Genomic DNA, 20050 nt, shown 5'->3' on the forward strand with positions numbered 1-20050 from the left:
CTGATTTCGTGCTCCACAGCACAAAATCAGTAAATGTTCTTTCATGCTGCTCACTCTCCTATCCCCAAGCACACATGGGCACATTACTCTTGTGCCTTCCTGTTTTTTGTGTCTCATTACTGTACAAACTGAATCAGTGTTATGGAAAAGTAGTTGAAGCAGGCCTATTGCTGTCTTTGAAAATATGTAGGTTAACAGTGTGTGGTACAAGCTGTTGGGTTATCACTGTGCTAGAATAAAGAGATTCTTAACGTTTTGTTCCCAGAAGGACAGCTTCCTTTTTTCTATGAAGCAACATGTGAATGCGGTTACATAAATAATGCAGTTTGACTAAATGGGGAGAGCATCAAAGCTAAGCTGATGATTTACTGTGTGAGATCAGATGAGTCACTTGTCCTTCTCGTCTTGAGGGCTGCAAGCAGGATCCAGCTATGAATGAGATGTTTTTGTAGGTAAGAAAGTAAGACGAGAAACACTGTTAACAGCAGTACAATATGTCACAATCTAGGTTTAATGTCAAATTGCCTTTTTGATGGCATGCACAGAGGGTTATTATTTTGTATGTTTATACTTCAGCAATGCCAAGGGTTCCCTGTGCTAGGAGATGCTATAAAATTTTACGTTACTTTGTAATAAAAATTCGTATAGATTAAAAATAGCATCTAGACCTATTTTCTTATATCATGTAGAAGGTTTTTTGGTGGGTATGTTTTGACACTTTCAAATGATCAATTTGACTTCTCAGTAACCAAAGACTTAACCACCCTCTTCAACGTCTACCATTCTATCAAAATCAACATTTATTGCTGATACAGAAGTCAAGCAATAAAAGGTTTACATTACAGAGCTGGCCAGACCCTTAGGAAATATTATTTAACAGCCAGACTTAATTTCAGCTAAAGATCTGAACAACAAGTGAATTCAAAATGCATTGCATAATAACAAGGCTCAAAGGCCACAATGTCCATGAGGCTATAACTGGTAATGGAAATAAATGGAAACTTCAACAAAGGTTTATTGAACGTTTTGTTGGACCTAGATAAATGGAACCAAGTGTGACCATAATGATGGTGCTGTTTTACAGCTGTTTGTATTCAACAGTCATATGACATTGTGAATGCCATTAGCTCTCAGATAAGGTATGCTGCAGGATATTTATTTATCAATATCTTCTTTTTGTTTTGGTGTAATTCGTTTAAAAGTATATTGGCAAATGTTTTCACTGTGTTGTCAAAGATACAGCACTATAACGAGCGAGATTGTGTGTACTGTATTTTGTCTCATTTTTTCCCCAAGAGGTGGCAAATGATGATTAGCAAGGCAGTCTCCAACAATACTACCGAAAAATAGTGATGTCTGAGTATGCTGGACAGAAGCAGAAGCAGAACTAAATGCCCAATCTCTGTAAAAAAATAATTGGAAATTGCAGCTGAAGGATTTCTTTTTTTTTTTTTTAATGTTTAGGATTTTTTTTATTCTGATGAATTAAAATAATGTTTGTTTTGTGCCAAGTGTTTTTTTTAAACCACAGTGAACTTTGAATATATTTTAAACCATGATAATCTATTGTTATGGTGATGAATAGCTAAAGGAAATGGCATATTGTATGTTACCATAACAACAAGCAGTTGGACGTGCACGTTTTTATGATAATTCAGGCTAATCATTAATCTTCTGTAGGATCATTAAAATACACTTATTTGTGCAGCGTCTTGTTTTTTTTTTCTCTCGCTTGGCATTCCGCTTGTGTGCTAAGGCACAATGTCTGACAGAATCTTTGCAATACAAATAGAATGAAATTATATTGATAATAAAAACTAGTCATGTTAATGAACCCTTATTGGAATGTGCAGTGTTAGATTGTTCTAAAGAAAGTAGAAGTAGGTACAGGCAGTTGATTGATGTATTAGCATCGTTTGTAGTAATGCCAGCAAATATAAATTAATTGGGATAAAGCACAATTAACCATTCTTCTTGTGCAAGCATGGTGTTGCCATGGAAATTAGGTCACAGCATACCCCAATTATTATGTTAGATAGTGGATTCAGCTATCTAGGCAAAAGTTCAACACTGGGCATGGCTTGTTTTCAATTAGGATTTCCAGCGATGCCTCACTTAAAGCTCCTCTGTATTACAAGGGTAGAGTGTACAAAATAATTCAATCTCAACAACAGTCGTGTATATATTGTAGGCTCAGCAGTGACCTAGCCTGGTACTTATCAAGAGTACGTTTCATTCACATTTTTTCTAACTCTGATTTTGGAAAGAACATATCCCCTTGTATCGGTGTGTTAAAGAAAGCAAGTGAACTGGGGTTCCCCTTTGTAGAATATACAGGTAGATTAATCTGTTCAGTGTTCTGGAACATGAATTGCAAAACAATTCCCCTAAAGCTGTTGTTCAAGATTCATTTAAATTAAGAGGTAATCATCCTGCAATTCATTGCTGAAACAATAAATGTAACCTGCTACACTGCTGAAATATATTAAACATTGATTTTATACAGTTAGACTATTGGAACCCTTTCAAGAGCAGTCATAAAGTAACTGGGTTTGGAATAACCTTGATGAAAATGTGTTGTAGACCTCGTCTGTTTTTCAAGTTGTAAATAACAGCAATAGATTGATGCCATGGACTCTGCTGATTTTGAAACTTGCTGGTAAATATCATCTGTCTAACAGCCAAGTCATAATGTTGATATGTTCTCCAGCAGGTATCTTTGTTTCTTCGTAACGATCAGTGATGTTATTTGTCTCGCACAAGTAAGAAAAATATCCTTAATATTGACAATTTAAAAAAAAAAAAAAGAAAAAAAAGAACCACCTTGTGGAGGATGATGTGTTTTATAACTGTGTGAGTAAATGATCCATTTTGCCTGACTGTCTAGAAACTGAACAGGGGTAGAATAATCTATGTCAACTTGCAGTTTAGAATGTAGGGTGATTTAAGCAAGTATGGTGGTTAGAATCCAGCTCTAGCAAAATTGCTGATCTTGATGGCAGACCAAAGGGACCAAACCCTGGGGGAATTGACCCAGATAGGGTAGGGTAGTCTCTGCCTGGCCTGGTTGTTGAACAGTTAAGACTCAAGCTAGAATTAAAATAAATAAATAAATAATCAAGTTCTTCTGTTATGTAATGGAGTGAGTTCCCCAAATCACTTGCTGCAACTCGAGTCTTATAATAGTACACACATATATAAGATATAAAAGAGGACTGATGGATTAAGGAACCAAGGACCATATTTGCAGAAAGTTTACTTTAGTCTTTAATTCACTCCTATTTTTTTTGAAAGAGGCAAAAACACCTGTTAATGTTAGAAAACTAAACCAAACAACATATTTCAAGTTCCCTAATGCTTTCTCAGTGTCTTCTGTATCTCATTTTGTAACACTTGCATGATTTTTTTTCTCCTAAAAAATTACAAAGTATATTACAAAGTTGAGTAAACATTTGAAAATACTGTTAGGCCCCAAGTCTTAAGGATTAATACATTTAGTAGGGCAGCAAAGGAATTCATTTGAAGTTATTGTTGCTGTTTAGATTTTGATAGCCCTAACATAGTCTTAAAACAAATGAAGCAAGGACTGCTGTACATTCCATCAGAATGTATTCATTATAATTTCATACAGTATTTAACTTCAGACCCTTTAACAGTGTGTTAAGTTCTAACTTGAGCTGCTGTCCAGTCTAGCCACAAGCGCATAGCTAAAATCAAGTCTGATGTACAGTAGTAAATCTCTAATGTGCTTGGGGACACAGAGAAGTGCCTCTGTCTATACATATCAAATATGCCTGTGGCTCAGGAAAGTCTTACATGTCCCCTGCCCTCAAAACCACCCATACAATAACTTTTGTGTTTGGGTTGATACCAGACAAGAACAATGGAAATCAATTACAGAACATAAGGGGAATTAAAAAAAAAAAAAAAAAAAAAAAAACACACACAGTAGCTAATGGCTTGAAGAAATTATGTTTTAGATAATAATATGTTTCTTTCTTGACAGATACCAGATTGTTGTTGAAGTAATTCAAGCAACTACAATCAGCAGCTTGCCTCACTTGAAGAAGCAGAAAGGTAAGGCATCTGTTTGGTGCTCGGCTGCAATTTGAAACAGCTGGGTTGCAGCTGAATTTGTTCATTGCTTATTGTCATGAGACTGTGTAAGTGACTTAGTGTAGTAAAACATTATTATGCTGGGAGCTGAGCCAGACACAAAGTGCTGTATGAAAATGGGCTGTGCTCAATAGCTAAGCACGATTGAGCTCACTTAAAAAGCTAACAACTGTTTCAGATACGTACAGTACAATCGGAAGCAACAGTCTAGAAAAAAACATTTTCCATATGTTTAAGTATAGAGCTACAATGGTAATGCCACATAACTTGTGTTCAATTCAATCTTAATTTATTATAGAAGCCTATAGAATTATTGCTTAAAGAAGAAACACATGTCTGTTTTATAAAGTATAGTCTTTCTTCATTGCCTAATTATATCATCTTTGCTCTTTTTTATAGTTTTAGAAGTGACGCAAAAGGGTACTAATCCGTAGTACCCCACTAATTAAAGTCACATTTGACGTAAGGCAATGCCATTGTAGCTGTATTGTTTTCTTTAATTGGTTTAAGACATCAGTAATAGTGTCATAAATGTTGTTTAATCAGGTTTTCTCGTGTTTGATATCTATCTACCAGGATGTAAACACTGTTATGTAACTTAAACTTAAACTTAAAATGTAACATACAGGTCCTGTTCTGATTGTAATATGTACTGTACTAAAAATGCCATATGCAGTCTTTGTCTTATATATTAATTCTTCTCACAAATTAGTAGTAAACCTTTGAATATAAAAATAGAAAAATCTGCAAATGTTTAACATACATCATAGAATTTTGATATGGAAGTTTGGTTTCTCCATGTGTCTGCACTGTAGCTCAAGTCAGATTACAGGGGTTCAGATTAGCGAGAGTCTACTGTAACTCATGCACCATACATTGCTTATACATACTATGTATTATACATAAGAAACAGATACACCTACAAACAGCTTTCTGTTTTCTGTCCTCGCTGACAGTGAAACCAAAGGAAAAGTTAAATCTGAGCTTGTGATAAATAAACTAAATAAAATAGCGACTTGTAAAACAGAGAAAAGAGAAATGTAAGAAACACACACAGTCTCTGCTGTTGCTCCTCCTCCTGTCATCCTTTCCTCAAACCCTCCTCGTAATGTGATTTCTGTACTCCGAGCCCACAGCACTCTGTGTATTGATTGTCAGGATGGTTGCAAAATGGATTTGTGGTCCAAATATAACCCCATTACCTGGCTGATAAAAACATAAAGCAAAATGTTCCACTACATCATTACTCTATTAGAGCGGAAAGCCAGGAATGATAGGCCTGATGAGTGTAGAGTCTAAGCAGGAAGCATCCTTTTGTATGATGTTTTTAGTTAAAACAGGCAGGGCTCAGATTAATGAATAATAGATAAGAGCTGTATCTGCTGGGCTTTTGTGCCAAAGGTGCTGAAGTAAGTGTGTGTTTCTTCATTTAGTTATTGATTGTGATCTTGCACAATCAGTTTGATGACCCTGTTATTTAGTTCTAACAAAACAGTTTTTTACATGAAATTGTATTCTACAGAATACAATTTCATGTACAAAACTAATACAAATACAAAGAACATATTAAATACAAAGATTACCTACCTTTTGGTGTCTGAAAAAGTTAATCAATTAAAGAAAATCCTCAGCCCATTTCCACACAGCCAGACATTTCAAACAATCAACCTCTTCTGACAACATCCTAGTTGTTATTTATCTGTCTGTTCAGAAGAATGACATTTTGGCTAGAATTCATCAATAACTGTCAAATGCGCTAGCACAAAATACAAGTCTTGGAGAGTCAATACAGAGTCCTCTGGGCTTTTCAAACTCATTCCCTCACAAGCTAGGGCTCAAAGGTCAAGTGTATCCTTGAGGACTAGTTAGCTCTGGAAAAAGCAAAAAAAACTAGATAGCACTACAAAATTAAGTACGACTTGGTTAAGTTTATAGATGAATAAAAAGGGATTTGATGTGCTAAAATATTGCATAGCCATGATTCTTGCACCACATACCGTCCTGGAATCTAAATACCATGCAAACTAATGTGACCTAACAGACCACTAAGTAGATTTCGAAGTGTTTGCATTAAAAAAAACTACATTTTAATGTCGTAAAACTTTATATTCAGGATCCCAGTATGTTCCTTTGACAGGTCATACTTCCACATTAATTACATCTTGTTTGTTTTGTAACCACTTGTTTTTCCTCCTTCCAAACTTTGCCCTGCCTTGAGTAAATGCTTTGTGAATCTATGAGTTCGGATCGGAGCTGCATCTGAGCAGTAGTCAGTCTAGATGACATCATGATAAAGAGCAAGATTCACAGGCGGTGATGGCTGTAGATGGTTTATCAGGCTGTTGGATCTTAAACGAAGCAGACTTGTATTGTTCCAGTATAAGCAGTGTGATTGTGAAGAAAATGTGTCTGATCCATTTGTTTTCCAAATAGAATCTCTGACATGCTGACTCTGTACTATCTAAAGCTGTGCGTTTCGGTGAAGGCCTGTAGGCGTGATTTGGAGGAAGCACAGTGGGCGGTCAGTCGGCAGGTGCTAGTTGGGGTCTGAGAAGCCAGCTGACAGTGTGTGTAAGATTCGTGACTGCCACAGAATATCAGCTTTGTACATGTTCACTTAATTATTTCTTTTGTACCTCATGCCTAGACTATGATCAGCATTTTATTTTTGATAAACCTTTAATAGGCAGGCTTTGTGCAAAGGTAGATATTTTGTTGTCCCACAATGCTAGATAATTAAAACACCATAAAATCAAATCAATAACTCAAGGACCTGACCTTTCTCTTCCATTAGAATGCAGTTACAATGTTAAGATTACACAGGCAATTTCAGTACTGGCTTATCTTCTCTATAATGGAAAGGGTTGTGACTTTTAATTTGCAGTTAAACTAAGATAATCAGTAATACTTATGTAATACATGAACAGTACCTGTATTTGCAGCATGGCTTATGCATAGCTAATTGAGTATTCTGACGTCCTGTAAGGGGAGCGTTTTATGTTTTTGTGCTTCCAGCTCTGTATTCATAAACCATTTCAGAAGCTTACTTCATGTTATCAGTGTTATATAAATTCCTAGACAAAATCTAACAGTATCTGGAATTATGAACCTGTTTAACCTGTGACCTGCCATATGGTGGTCATGTGACTTTGGTTTCTAGAAGATAAAGACCTAATTATTTTGAAATATTGGATTCATATTCAGTGCCTGCTTATTATTTGCTAGGTCTAGTTTGGTCTTTCTTATTTTATAAGTTTGCAGTTATGCAAGTAGACCAATTATATTTGATTCACATAGTTACCGTTACTGTATTACTGTTATATGGTCATAACACCCCCCCCGTTCTACACTATCTGCTGTAGCCTATTCATTGTGAGTTGTTTTTTACCTCAACATCATAATAGCATGGATGGAAATAAGACTCCCATTGCATAGCAGATTGATCCATTCCTGGTTTTACTACAGTACAAGATTAATAAGACACCTGAGCTTGTTATCTATACACTGGGGCTAATTAAGCACATAATAAAACCTGGAATGGGGGAAACTGCTATAAAAAATTGTGTGGGTACTGGGTTCCAGGTTGTATACTTTACTGGAAATTAATAAGTTAGAACTTGATTTTATATACAATTCTGATTTTTGGTGTATTCAATTCATGCTTGCATGGGCAACATTCTATCATAGACCGCTGGCCCCTGTAGGGCAGTGACATTTAAAAAACATGCATTTTCAATTCCCATAGCTTCAGTAGATTGCTGGGTTAGTGCCGCTTTGATATAGTTGCTATAGGTCAATTTGCTGTTAGCTCAGATCATTGTCATTTAGTGCCTATAGGAGTTCCCAGTTCAATATTGATTTTGCAGAAGAACAAGAAAGAAGGAAATTAAAAAGACAGCCTAATCTACTGACTGGTTCAATGGTTGTGTTCTGAGCACGGCCAGGAGATTTTTGATGCTGTCGCTGTGGGGGATAGCAAGAATAAATGGGCCTTTTTTTTGGGGGGGGGGGGGGTTGGCTAAGGGGATTATCTACCAGTCCAATCTGGTCAGTACATCGTCTCATTGTTATGCATTGCACGGATTGCAGTGTTTGGTACTGCTTAAGGTAATTTTATCTTGAGCCTTGCAAGCTCAATCCAGTTTATCAAATTTAACAATCAAAATAATTTTGCAGGCTTATTTAACACTGTCAACGTTTTTAATTTATGGTCTTGTGTTTTTTGTTAGTATGATAAATGCACCTTTTAGGATTCCTCAGAAGGAAAAAATATATATATATATATATATATATATATATATATATATATATATATATATAATGTCAACTTGTTGCTTGCCACACAGGCTCTCACGGGTTCTTCTCCCTTCTAAATCACGACCCAACACACAGGATTGCACTGAAACAGCGCTCACGCGCACTTTTAATAAACACAAACAAACACCTAGCTCCTATTTGGAGCACTCACTAAACATAAACAGGAACCTAACTATCACGCAGGACTGCTAAACCGTTTACCTGCCACAAACATTCAAAAACACACCCTTACACAATACCTCAATACGACTGCTCACTCACACAGTCAGGCTCTTCTCTCAGCAGCAGCCTGGAACAGACTGGCTGCCTCTCTTAAATACCCTGCACCTGGCTGTAATTTACAATTACCACCAGGTGCAGGGGATTACTAAACAATAAAACAATTACACAATTAAACCCCATAACACCCAAATGTGCATTCTCACAAGGTTTTTAGCAGGGAAGGATTTTAACCCCCTCCCTGCTATCTCCTATATTCTCCTATATTCTCCTAAGCAAGTCGTCTCTCTGCAGATAGCAAAGGTAAAGAGACGGCCGCAATGAAGGCAGACCTGCTGAGGGCTCGGAACATGAAGAGGTACATCAACCAGTTGACTGTGGCAAAGAAGCAGTGCGAGAAACGGATAAGGTTGCTAGGGGGCCCTGCTTATGACCAGCAAGAGGACGGGGTGACCGAGGAGACAGAAGGCCACCAGAGTCAGAGGGTAAGAAACTCACTGATGGAAACGACCTGTCTGCAGGGGGGGGCTTTCACAAAAAGAGCAGGAAACTGCTTGGGTCACCACAGCAGTGGAGCGCAGACAGGGTTATGGGATGTCACATTGATGTTTGTTTTTTGAAAGCGTGCTTTGGATAACAGTGTCTGCTAAATGACTGATTAATAAATTAGCAGGACAGCTCCTCGTTGTAGTGGGGTGCGGGGGTGGGTGGGGGCACAATAGAATTGGCTGCTCAGATAGTGGAGGAAAGGATATATTCATGTTGATGTTCTCTTGCTCAGTTCACATGCTGTTTATACATACCCAACATAGATTGAGATCACCTGTGCTGTGCATTACTTGTAATTAGTGGGTAGAACTTTATATTACAAAGGACATGAAATTACCATATGAAAAGCATCTTGTTACTTGTTGTAACTATATGGTAAAACTATTGCATATACGATTGACCGTCGTTACACACATTCCAGCTGTCGATACCCTGTAGAATCAGGTTATTACCCAGTTATTACCATGTTATTGCATTTATTTTTTTTATTCCCTATAATTTGGGGTCTACTTAAATCGCAGAGAATTTACATAATTTTCCCAGGTAGGTTATGGAATAAAATTACGATTTCGCTGACCTGTTTAAACATTAAATAAACCTAAGTAATTAATATTTCAAAGCACTAAAAAAGCCTAAAAATAGTGGTACTTGCTTCCTTACTATAACAGAGTGCTGTCATTTGTCAAAGGCAAGCATGCAACATCCCCCAGCAGTTGCTGCTGATGTTCTGTGTCTGTGTAGTGAAGACTTGCCCACACATTGAGACTGCACGTTTTACATCTATTGAATTGGTTGGAAGTGTAAGGCAACACTTTGCCAAGTTATACAGATGTGGAAATCGATTAGTAACAGTCCCCAAACTTGGTTACCCAAGGACATCTGGCATATTTTAATAAAGGCAATATATGTAGCATGTTCAGTGTCATGTTGTTTGTTCCATCCAGGAATCTATTTTATTAGTACTGAATCAAAAGAAAGAAAATGTTACTATTCAGGTCTAAAATTCTAACTGTGTTTAAAAAGTAAGCAGCAGGTTGTTTGAAGCGAGGAGGCTGTGCTAGATTGTATCTGTAGTACTGATTTAACTTGGCTACAACTGACAGGAATACTTTTGGTCTGCGCTGAATTTCAAGTTTGTTTTCTGAAAGCTGTTGTTTGTTTTACATTCTGTATAGCAGCCTCTATAGTAGCCTTTCATTAATGTTTGATTCTGAAGCTAAATAGTGATCAATCGTATTTTCTCCAAAGTCACTTTACAAGGTGTGCAAAACAATTTCCCTCCATCTTAATGTAAAGGTTATTTGGGAAATCCTCAGCCGAAATGCACTTTACTTGTTTTTGCTTTGTCGTCCATTTTTGATATTTTACCTCCAATGCTAAAAACTAGATTTTAGCAACCTAAATCAAAATAACAATGCAATACTGACTTGGTCCCACATTCTACTATACAGTACAAGTCACAGAAAAGCCAGTACAGACACACTGATAGGCTGATTAAAACACTGTTGTCATCTGAACAGTAAACAAGAAAGTAAACTGCTTTGGAGGTGTTTTTAAATAGTATTTGTCTAAGGACTTTTTTTAGTGCAATGCACACAGGACGGCGAAGGAATAAAAAAAAAAAAACAATTGAGACGTAGTTTGCGTCTCTTGCGTTGTGCAGTAGTTAATTTAAATGAGGTTTTCTTTTTTTCTCTCTCTCCACACTAGTCCATTATGCATTGGCCCTTAAAAGAGGTGAATTTCGCGATGACCACTCAATTTCACGATTTTCCGTGAATTAGATAGACCCGTAATCTTTGTACAGTAGTCTCTGGCTAAGAGAACAGCCCTCTGGAAGCAAGCAAAGTGTTCTCTTAGCTGAAGTGTTCTCTAAGACAGAGTTGACCACCAGACGCAATATGAATCAATAAATAGATAAATATTTACTACTTGTTGTAATGCACATGCATCAACTTATGAAATGAACTGAATAAGAGAAAAGCAATAAGCAAGTGTATGTTAATAAACTATAATAATAAAGTAACAGACTAACTAACGTTAATAGACTGTCAAACTAAATTAACACAACACCCCTACACACGTTAAAAAATGCAGCAGCAGCTGTAGATTAATTACACTATGTAACACAATTTTTGTTCCTGGGTAGTAAGTGTTATTTCCTAATTGCTTGTGCCTCAAAAGTATATAAAATGGCTATTATTCCCCACAAACTTTGCTTTTGTGACCAGGACAGTGATATTTTGAAATGTACCTATTTCCAATGAGAAAACGGTCTTTTCGTTCACATAAAGTCAGAAAAAAACAACAACATATGAATCCAAATTAACATGTATTTATACTAAAGTAATACAAAAATGACTACAAAAGATTTAGAAGTGAGTAGTTTTTCGAGATTTACGATTATACTGTAAATCACTTTCACGAATCAGCCCCCAAATGTAGTCTCCCATCATTTTCTCGTTATACTGTCCTTGGTAGCGGCGTTCACAGTCCAGTATATCCTGGTGGAAGCGCTCGCCTTGCACCTCCGAGTACGCTCCCATGTTCTCCTTGAATTTATCAAGATGAGCATCAAGGATATGGACTTTGAGGGACATCCTACAGCCCATTGTGCCGTAGTTCTTCACCAGAGTCTCAACCAGCTCCACATAGTTTTCGGCCTTGTGATTGCCCAGGAAGCCCCGAACCACTGCGACAAAGCTGTTCCAAGCTGCTTTCTCCTTACTAGTGAGCTTCTTGGGGAATTCATTGCACTCCAGGATCTTCTTTATCTGTGGTCCGACGAAGACACTGGCTTTGACCTTTGCCTGAGACAGCTTACGGAAGAAGTCTTGAAAGTACTTGAAGGCTGCCGACTCCTTATCTAGAGCTCTGACAAATTGTTTCATGAGGCCCAATTTGATGTGCAGTGGTGGCATCAGCACCTTCCGGGGGTCCACCAGTGGCTCCCACTTGACGTTGTTCCTCCCCACAGAGAACTCGGTCCGCTGTGGCCAGTCCCGCCTGTATATTCTGCCTTGGTGTTTTGACATTTTCATGTCCTTTCAAAAATAAATAAATCTGAGCTGCACTGTAACCTGTCTTTGCCTGAATCATTTCCCTATTGATTTGAGACACTGGATTTGAAGAAGGGAACTGGAAATACATTAGTCTTTTGGAGTCGATGACATTTTCAGAAACATGTTTGTGCTGCTTCAATCATTTGGGTTTCATTTCACTCTTGTCTCCAGTTAGTATTAGTCTGTCCTCTACCCTGTGACAGGTATCTATAGCAATTACTCTAGGCAGTGTGAGAGAATGACCAAACCCAGAAGCACCAGGGTCCCTCCTATATTCATTATTTAAAGTAGGGCTTTATAAGCTTTCTTTTCTGACTATTAATTCTAGTTTGGGGAGTACCTTCTACTGAAAAACATATATTGGCAGAAATCATGTATTTATTAGATAAGTAACAAAAGTGGTTATATTAACAACAACATTATGTTTCTAATGCATCTTTAATGGCAAAACCATTTAAATCCAATAATAAAAACAAGAAAAAGAAGCAGGCAATTTAAAAAGAAACAAGAGCTTAAAAACAAATAAAAAATAAGCGAGACTTGAAATTGGTTTTCATGTGGGAGTTTGTGTCTCTGTTATTACAAGGAATGGAGCTCCATAGTTTGGTTGTATAGCCACAAGAGTGCTGTCTCGTTTTGGCCACTTGTTACCAGACAGCCTTTGGCAGAGTGAAAGTTGTCAGTGGCTACGTGATTGTAGAGGCAGCAAGGCTGTGTAACACTTTATAATGTAGGAACCTGTCATATCCGATTTAATTGATTCTAGGGATCCATTGCATATGTAAAAATATCATATCCGAGAGGGATATACTACATTGTAGTTGCTTTATTAACCTGGTGGAATTATAAATGAACAATGTCAGGTACATCAGTGTCTCTAAAACACTAAAGTAGGGTATTGCATGTATACTGTACAAAGAAAATCAGTGGAAATTATTGCTAAACAAAGCAGTGTAATATAGTATTTGTCAATTTACAAAACACTCCAAACACAGTTCTTACTGTACTTTCTCAGGTTTTCTATGTGTTTTCGCACCGTGTGTGTTAAGCCAAGACAGAAAAAACACACACACACACACACACACACACACACACACACACACACACACACACACACACACAAACAAACTGGCTTTGGAGGCCGACAAAAAAAGTTTGAGCTTTTTAATGGTAATAATTACACTAATCCCTTCCTGTTTTGTTTTCTTTTATTGAACAGAATGTAAAAAGTGAAACTGAATTCCCAACACAGTGTCGTCTTTTATATATATATATATATATATATATATATATATATATATATATATATATATATATATATATATATATATATATATATATATATATAAAATCTGTAATGGAATCCATTCTGTCCTGTTGTGAGATGAATTTACTGATTTTTAGACCCGTAATAAAATGTGCACTGATCAGTTTCCATCTGTGTCGTTCAGTTGGTAGAAACATGTGTAAATGACATATGCCAGAGGCCCATCAGTTAATGGAGGGTATGATAACACAGGATAGGATATAACAAGTTCTGCTGTAAGTTGGCTATTTTCTTCTCTTACCATCACCATTTCATTTTATAATGATACATGCTATTTGTAAAATAACCCAAGGTTCGTGTAAATAAAGGGCAACAGGTTTATATATTTCCGTACATGCTAGACTGGGAGCCCCATATCTAAACTATGGCAGATCTAAAATGTTCCACTATTTAGATCATTAAAGTGTTATCCCCCCTCTGGTGGTTTAACTTGATAATAATAGGCTTTTGCTGTTGGATTTTGGTTTTCATAATCACCTGCTGAATCTGCTAAATTGCTTGGGAGACTTCCCCTTCAAAGTGAGGATCTTTTTGTCATATTTTAGTTAAACAACAATGTATTTTTAGGTTGTAACTTGTACTGTATTTGTCTGAGATTCTGAACACTGAGCATTTCTCTTTTGGGTAGAATGTTCATCTCTACAGTGACAGAAAGGGTTAGTCCTGTTTCTCTCACCATTGAAATGGTTAATAAAATAATACACATTTTATGGCATCCTTCAGTTAGTGGATGATAGCACAGTATTGGCCTTTGCAACAAATGTAGCTATTGGAAATAAAAAGTATTCATGGGAAGAGACAGACAAAATACAATTGACTTGTTCACCAGAAATCTACTGTCTGCACTCGAACCATGGCTCAATTTAATCAGGTGACAGGCCAATTAGCTCTCCTTTTTATCTCAATACTTCATTGCTTTTAGACATTGCACTGTATATTGAAAAGACTTGGTTGAATCTTCTGTGGTGTAAATATGTAATTTTCTATTTTGCCCATTTTTTATTATGTATCCATGGGGAAATAACAGTTTTAATAAGTGTCTCCTAAATAGCGATACAAGCACGGTGATAATTCGGGTGTGTAGTCTTAACATTTGTATTACACACTTCTTAATACTGATACTAGTTAATAGTTTGAGAAAGAAGCTGGAGTTCTGATTTCTGTCCTGCAGGAATAATTGGCTCATGTTTTCCATTCTGCTATAATGATTGCACAGTATGAATTTTGTGATGCTGTAATTCTTATCACACATTTTGTAGTTTTACCTGTTTTAGTTCACCAGCCACACACACCACCATTTTAAATGACAGTAGTGATAATTTTGTCTGCTTTTAGAATCATTCTGTCTGCTTTTACTTACTTCGAGTGTTCTGTTACTAGATTCTTCAGTTCGAGGAAATCATGTCCAAACCAAAGTTTCGGGAACATTTCCGTATCTACATGGAAAGGGTCGACAAGAGAGCGCTCATTAGCTTCTGGGAGTCGGTGGAGTATCTGAAAAATGCTAACAAGGTACTTGTAACCAAGGTGCTCAGCAACAGGGCTTCCTGGAGGGGAAGGGATTGCATGTCTTTTCCAGGAAGACACAGGCTTGTTACACCAGTGGGTTTGACAAGGCCAGTGGGAACTTAATGAACATTAACTCTGAGAATCAGACCCAGTATATGGCAACTACATCTCCATAATTATATGAAAGGTGTAAAATTGTGTGGGTTAAAGATAGCTCTTCTTTGGAGCATTTGGCAATTAACATCTACTCTGGGAATGCAAATTGTGCCGAGACAAGGTGGTTAGGACTGCGCATGCTGTGTCTTACAAGAATACAGAAAATATGTAATTCACTTTACCCATGTCTAAGACTGTTGTTAGTAAATATAGTAAGCCAGTATTGGATACTATTTTCTCTGCTTTTGACACTGTTCCAATCAGATCTGTCAATGCCTGTGTGCTGGTTAGATGTTACCTTGACATGTCACACAAAAGTACAGCTATAGCATCTGCATATAGGAGGTGTTTTTGAACACCTTCCCTGCTGGCACACATAGGGCTACATTCAAAAAATAATTTAATGCAAAAGTTCATTTGATTTGGTAGTTTAGTGTAAGTCATTTTGTTTAGAATTGCAATAGTTATTTATGCCTGCAGACATTTGTTGTAAAAAGCTTTGAGAATTCAGCCCAGTCTGAATGTTTGTTTTTCAACTGTATCTGCACTTTCCATTTTAACTATCCTGCAGTGAACTACATTTTTGTTCCACAGAATGAAATACCTCAACTAGTTGGTGAAATCTACCAAAACTTCTTTGTGGAAAGCAGAGAAATTCCCGTGGAGAAGGCACTTTACAAAGAAATCCAGCAGACACTTGTGGGTAACAAAGGAACTGACATTTTCAACAAGATCCAGAGTGACGTTTACGACACAATGAAGGACCGTTATTACCCATCCTTCCTGGTGAGCGACACGTACGAGAGACTCATCAAGAAGGAGGAGCAGCGAAGTAACTCGCAGTCCAGCTCCGAGGACAAAGATGAGGTGGTAAGACTGCGCCGACCCGAGGGGCATCTAGAAAGGCCAGATACCAAAGCTGTATAGTAAAAGATGTGATGGTCCCCTAGCTGTGGTCAGGAGATCTGCTTAATGTGTTTGTTTGTTTTTTGTTGTTATTATTGCCAGCTTTCCAGACAAGTAGTGCTTGGACGAACACAGGATTTTCATGTTCGGATATTCTCTCATAATTTAAATTATAAAAAAAGCAGGAGCAGGTGGGGTGGGCTCTGAGTGTGTGCCTTTATTCTACAGCAAGACATTACGCTGTGTAACAAGTGAAAGTAGAAAAATATCCCAGGAGTAAAGAATACGTTTTGTAGGCCTTCCTTTACCCCAGTGAGTGAACTACAAAACAAAGGATGCCATATAGCAGTTCAAGTTAAATCATTGTTTTGTTTATACCTGAAATAAATAGTACATAAAGTTGAGACCTCATTTTAGTTATTTTTCATTCCTTGCCATTGCTGTTAATCCACAGTAAACAGTGACCATAGGCACGTCCATGGGCATCCGCAGATAGGTGCAAGGCTGCCCACCGGAATCTGAAGTTAAAAAAAAAAAAAAAAAAAAAAACTAGAGTTGTACAGTGTTTTTCAGGAAAATGAATAGACTTAAGTTTGTTTTTGTTTTTTTAAATAAACAAATAAAAACACACAACCACTAATTTTCTCCGAGACTTCCTCCCTCTCTTACGCGTCGACGTACGCACACCCACACAAACACACACGCACGCACGCAGACTAAGGCTTCTAGCTTTTGGTGTTTCCTTCTGACTTTTCGCCTCTCCTTTACAAATTAATTTCACAATTAACAGTTTCTCTGTTTAATTCAGAAACCAGAAACATTAAACAGTGCTCAGGGTCATTTTAAAAGGGGAGTTACAGTTCAACACGACAGAAACACAGATGCTGGTGCGTAAATGACTTCTGAGATGAATATTATGTTAATTTAAGGTAGGGCTAAGAAAAGGTCACCTGTGCGTAACAAATTATTACCATTTTGCTAATTTGCATACGCTTTGCATCGTGTTTTGTATTATTTACAGCAGTTCTGACAGCACGCATGAAGAAGATGCCATCACCGACAGTGAAAGAAAAGTTTGCTTCCAAATGTTCTTTAAACCTCATTCCGTTTAGAATAATGCACTTGATCACACATGTACCAGCAGAGGAAGTTGAATTGATCACAACAAGCGATCATATCCCGTATATGCAAAAGAAGACACCACTCTGCAGCAAGCAGTTCTCAGAAATCCTGCTACGATGTCAACACGAAATGCTTGCAAGTGTAAGAAGTGGTCAAAAATGATGGACTAAATGAGTTAACACTGCTTCTGAAATAGAGTAACTATGAGGCACACATATATAGAGAACATTTATGAATTCCTAAAAACTGATTTCTTGTAGGAAATCCGTGTGCTGACTGACCCTTACTTTTTAATGCATATAATCTATTATATCTTAGTATTTTGCCGGAAGGCATGCATTTTTTTGTTTTGTTGCAAAGAATAGATGTCAAAAAATGTTTTAAAGCTATAAAATTGAAAGGTCACCATATTAGTTTTTTTCTGTATGCATCAGGTGGCTAAAAGTATTTATAGAATAATTATATTAAATTAAAGTTAAAATTATTATATTAAAGAGTTTTATGCAAAAAACAATGAGGTATGTCTTTGCTAAAGTTCACAAAACAAAATTCAATGTACATTTTTTTCAGACCAAAAAAAAATTGGTTATGAGCAAATATGTAGATATTGGTCTTGTTAAAATGCATTACCTTGAAATTTGACCTTTTGACCTTTTTTGGTCTCAGAATGCATATAAAACGACCCAATTAATTGTTAGTAATTTACTTTACACATCTTAAATAATAAATAGTGAGAAAACAAAATAAAAAAAATCTATCTGTTATTTTTAAACCTCAACTGTCTCAGTTGGTGGTATGCAGTAGGATGCAATTTTTCATTTGTCATTTTTCAAACTGTCTAGCAACTTCTGATGAGGCAGTAAATAAATGCATGGTATTTTTGTAATTTCTAGCGAATATGAACATCTGATTTTTGTATCCGGATACACGTCAAAAAATTTGGATATTTGTCCCAACACTAACTCTTACCCCCTAATAGTTACTAACTCCCTGCATAGATACAGATAGGTATTCATAAGGCCCACACTGTACTTTCCCATTAGTTTAGATCTGCATACACCGTCTCGGGTCACTGTCCTGCTCTATAATGGTACCAGTCCAGATAAGTATGTAAATGCAAGCTCCACCTGATAGCGATGTTGTGCTACTTTAGGGACATATAGCCACAAATATCCTTTTTTATACTTCTGCATATCTTAAAGCAGATGGAACCAACCAAGTGGAAAGGCCACAGCATAACATGATGTTAAACTAAGTCTAATTGACAAATGTTGCAGCTAATGTCATCATCTGTGTTCTAGAGCCTTCAGAGTTATTACACTGATGAAAGCATGATCCGGAACAGCTGTTCACTTGATTAGATTCCTCTAATCTAACCTCTGTATAAAGTGTGACCCATGTTTCCCCAAGGCATCCAACCGCTTGAGCTCAAGATGAACTTGAGTGGCTTGCATGTATGTGAGTTCCCAAGACTTACTTTTAAACTGCAGTACATATTACTTAAAGGTGGGATGAGCACTCTTACAGTAAACGTGCAGTACTAGTCTTCATTTGTGAGTAAATACATACACTACAGTAGAATCAACCTGCATCTTTTAATTCAGAAACGTGACCTTCAGACAAGCATCAACAAAAAAGCAGGCAGTTTGCCAGGAGGTGAAGGAGTTGGCTTTATGAGTTTCAGACTGGTGTTGGTTGTTCATTATTTGAAGATGTTTTTACTTTAGTTATGAAAAACAGAAACAACTTTTTATACATTATATAGCTCTTGTTTGAAGGAACTAGGAAACAAAATGTATTAATTCATTTGTTATGAGTAAGAATATGATTATATCACGGTGGTCACAGCTTTCATGGAACTCCTAGTGCAAAATTTTAAGTGGTTAGCCAATATCAAATGGTGAAGTTACACAAGTTCAAAAAGTAGTCAAATTAAGTTCTAAGGAACTAGCAGAGCAATACCCCAAACAATTACCTCTGCATACTCTTGATAATGCAAAACCTATGGTTTACAGTTTTGGAGAAGCATGAAACCTGGATCTACAGCTCTTGCAGAAGCTGCTCTCTGCAGGTGTTAACTGTGCCTGTAACAGTGTAGATGCAGAACGATCCACTAATAACAATGTGCTCAGGGATGAAAGTCATCAACATAAAAAGTTAACTTTTAATGTACATATTGTAGTGCTAAAACCACAGCTATGTTTAAATATACATTAACGAAATGAATATTGTTGCAAAATTCTCAATGTACATCCAGAGCATATATTTTAAAAGGCAGCTGTTAGATGTTTATTTAGCACAAATATTTAAATATTAGAATATATTAGATTCATAAATATATATCTGAGTTCAAAGCCCTGACCATTTTGTGAAAATGTATATTTTTAGCCATTACCATGACAAAATGGTATCCTTAGTTATGCGTAATTAATGACATGGCATTAGCTTAAAAGCAAATCATAAAAAGATGAGGGTGCTTAACTGTCACCCCTGTTTCTGACAAGCACTAGCAATCTGTTAATACTAAAAGTGTGTCCTCTCAGAGATAGAGATGAGGTTGCTTTGTTAATGTTAAACTTTGTTTTCATGTGTTGCTCCAGAGCCATGCTAGTGAAAGCGGTGAGGATGTGCTAGACGAAGGTAGCAGCGGGATTAATGAGCAGGCCAGCTACGCTGTCAACAAGCTTCGCCTGCTACACGAGAAGCTGGAGTATAAAAGACAAGCTCTAGGCTCCATTCTCAATGCGCCAAAACCTGACAGAAAGGT

At 36.9% G+C, this 20050-nt stretch overlaps 1 protein-coding gene across 3 annotated transcripts in view; it reads left to right on the forward strand.

Moving 5' to 3' along the window:
- LOC121297615 (sorting nexin-25-like) overlaps positions 1 to 20050 on the forward strand; it is a 73693-nt gene that overhangs the window by 34409 nt on the left and 19234 nt on the right. The window contains exons 6-10 of one of the 3 annotated variants that reach the window (XM_041224071.1): positions 4007 to 4077; positions 8947 to 9137; positions 14971 to 15102; positions 15850 to 16122; positions 19884 to 20048. In XM_041224071.1, coding sequence (XP_041080005.1) covers positions 4007 to 4077; positions 8947 to 9137; positions 14971 to 15102; positions 15850 to 16122; positions 19884 to 20048 — 832 coding nt within the window. Of the gene's footprint in view, positions 1 to 4006; positions 4078 to 8946; positions 9138 to 14970; positions 15103 to 15849; positions 16126 to 19883; positions 20049 to 20050 lie in introns of all 3 variants that reach the window. The other 2 variants (XM_041224062.1, XM_041224080.1) reach the window with 2 other exon arrangements.

Source organism: Polyodon spathula, chromosome 2, assembly GCF_017654505.1.
Source record: "Polyodon spathula isolate WHYD16114869_AA chromosome 2, ASM1765450v1, whole genome shotgun sequence".
Classification (NCBI taxonomy): Eukaryota; Metazoa; Chordata; class Actinopteri; order Acipenseriformes; family Polyodontidae; genus Polyodon; species Polyodon spathula.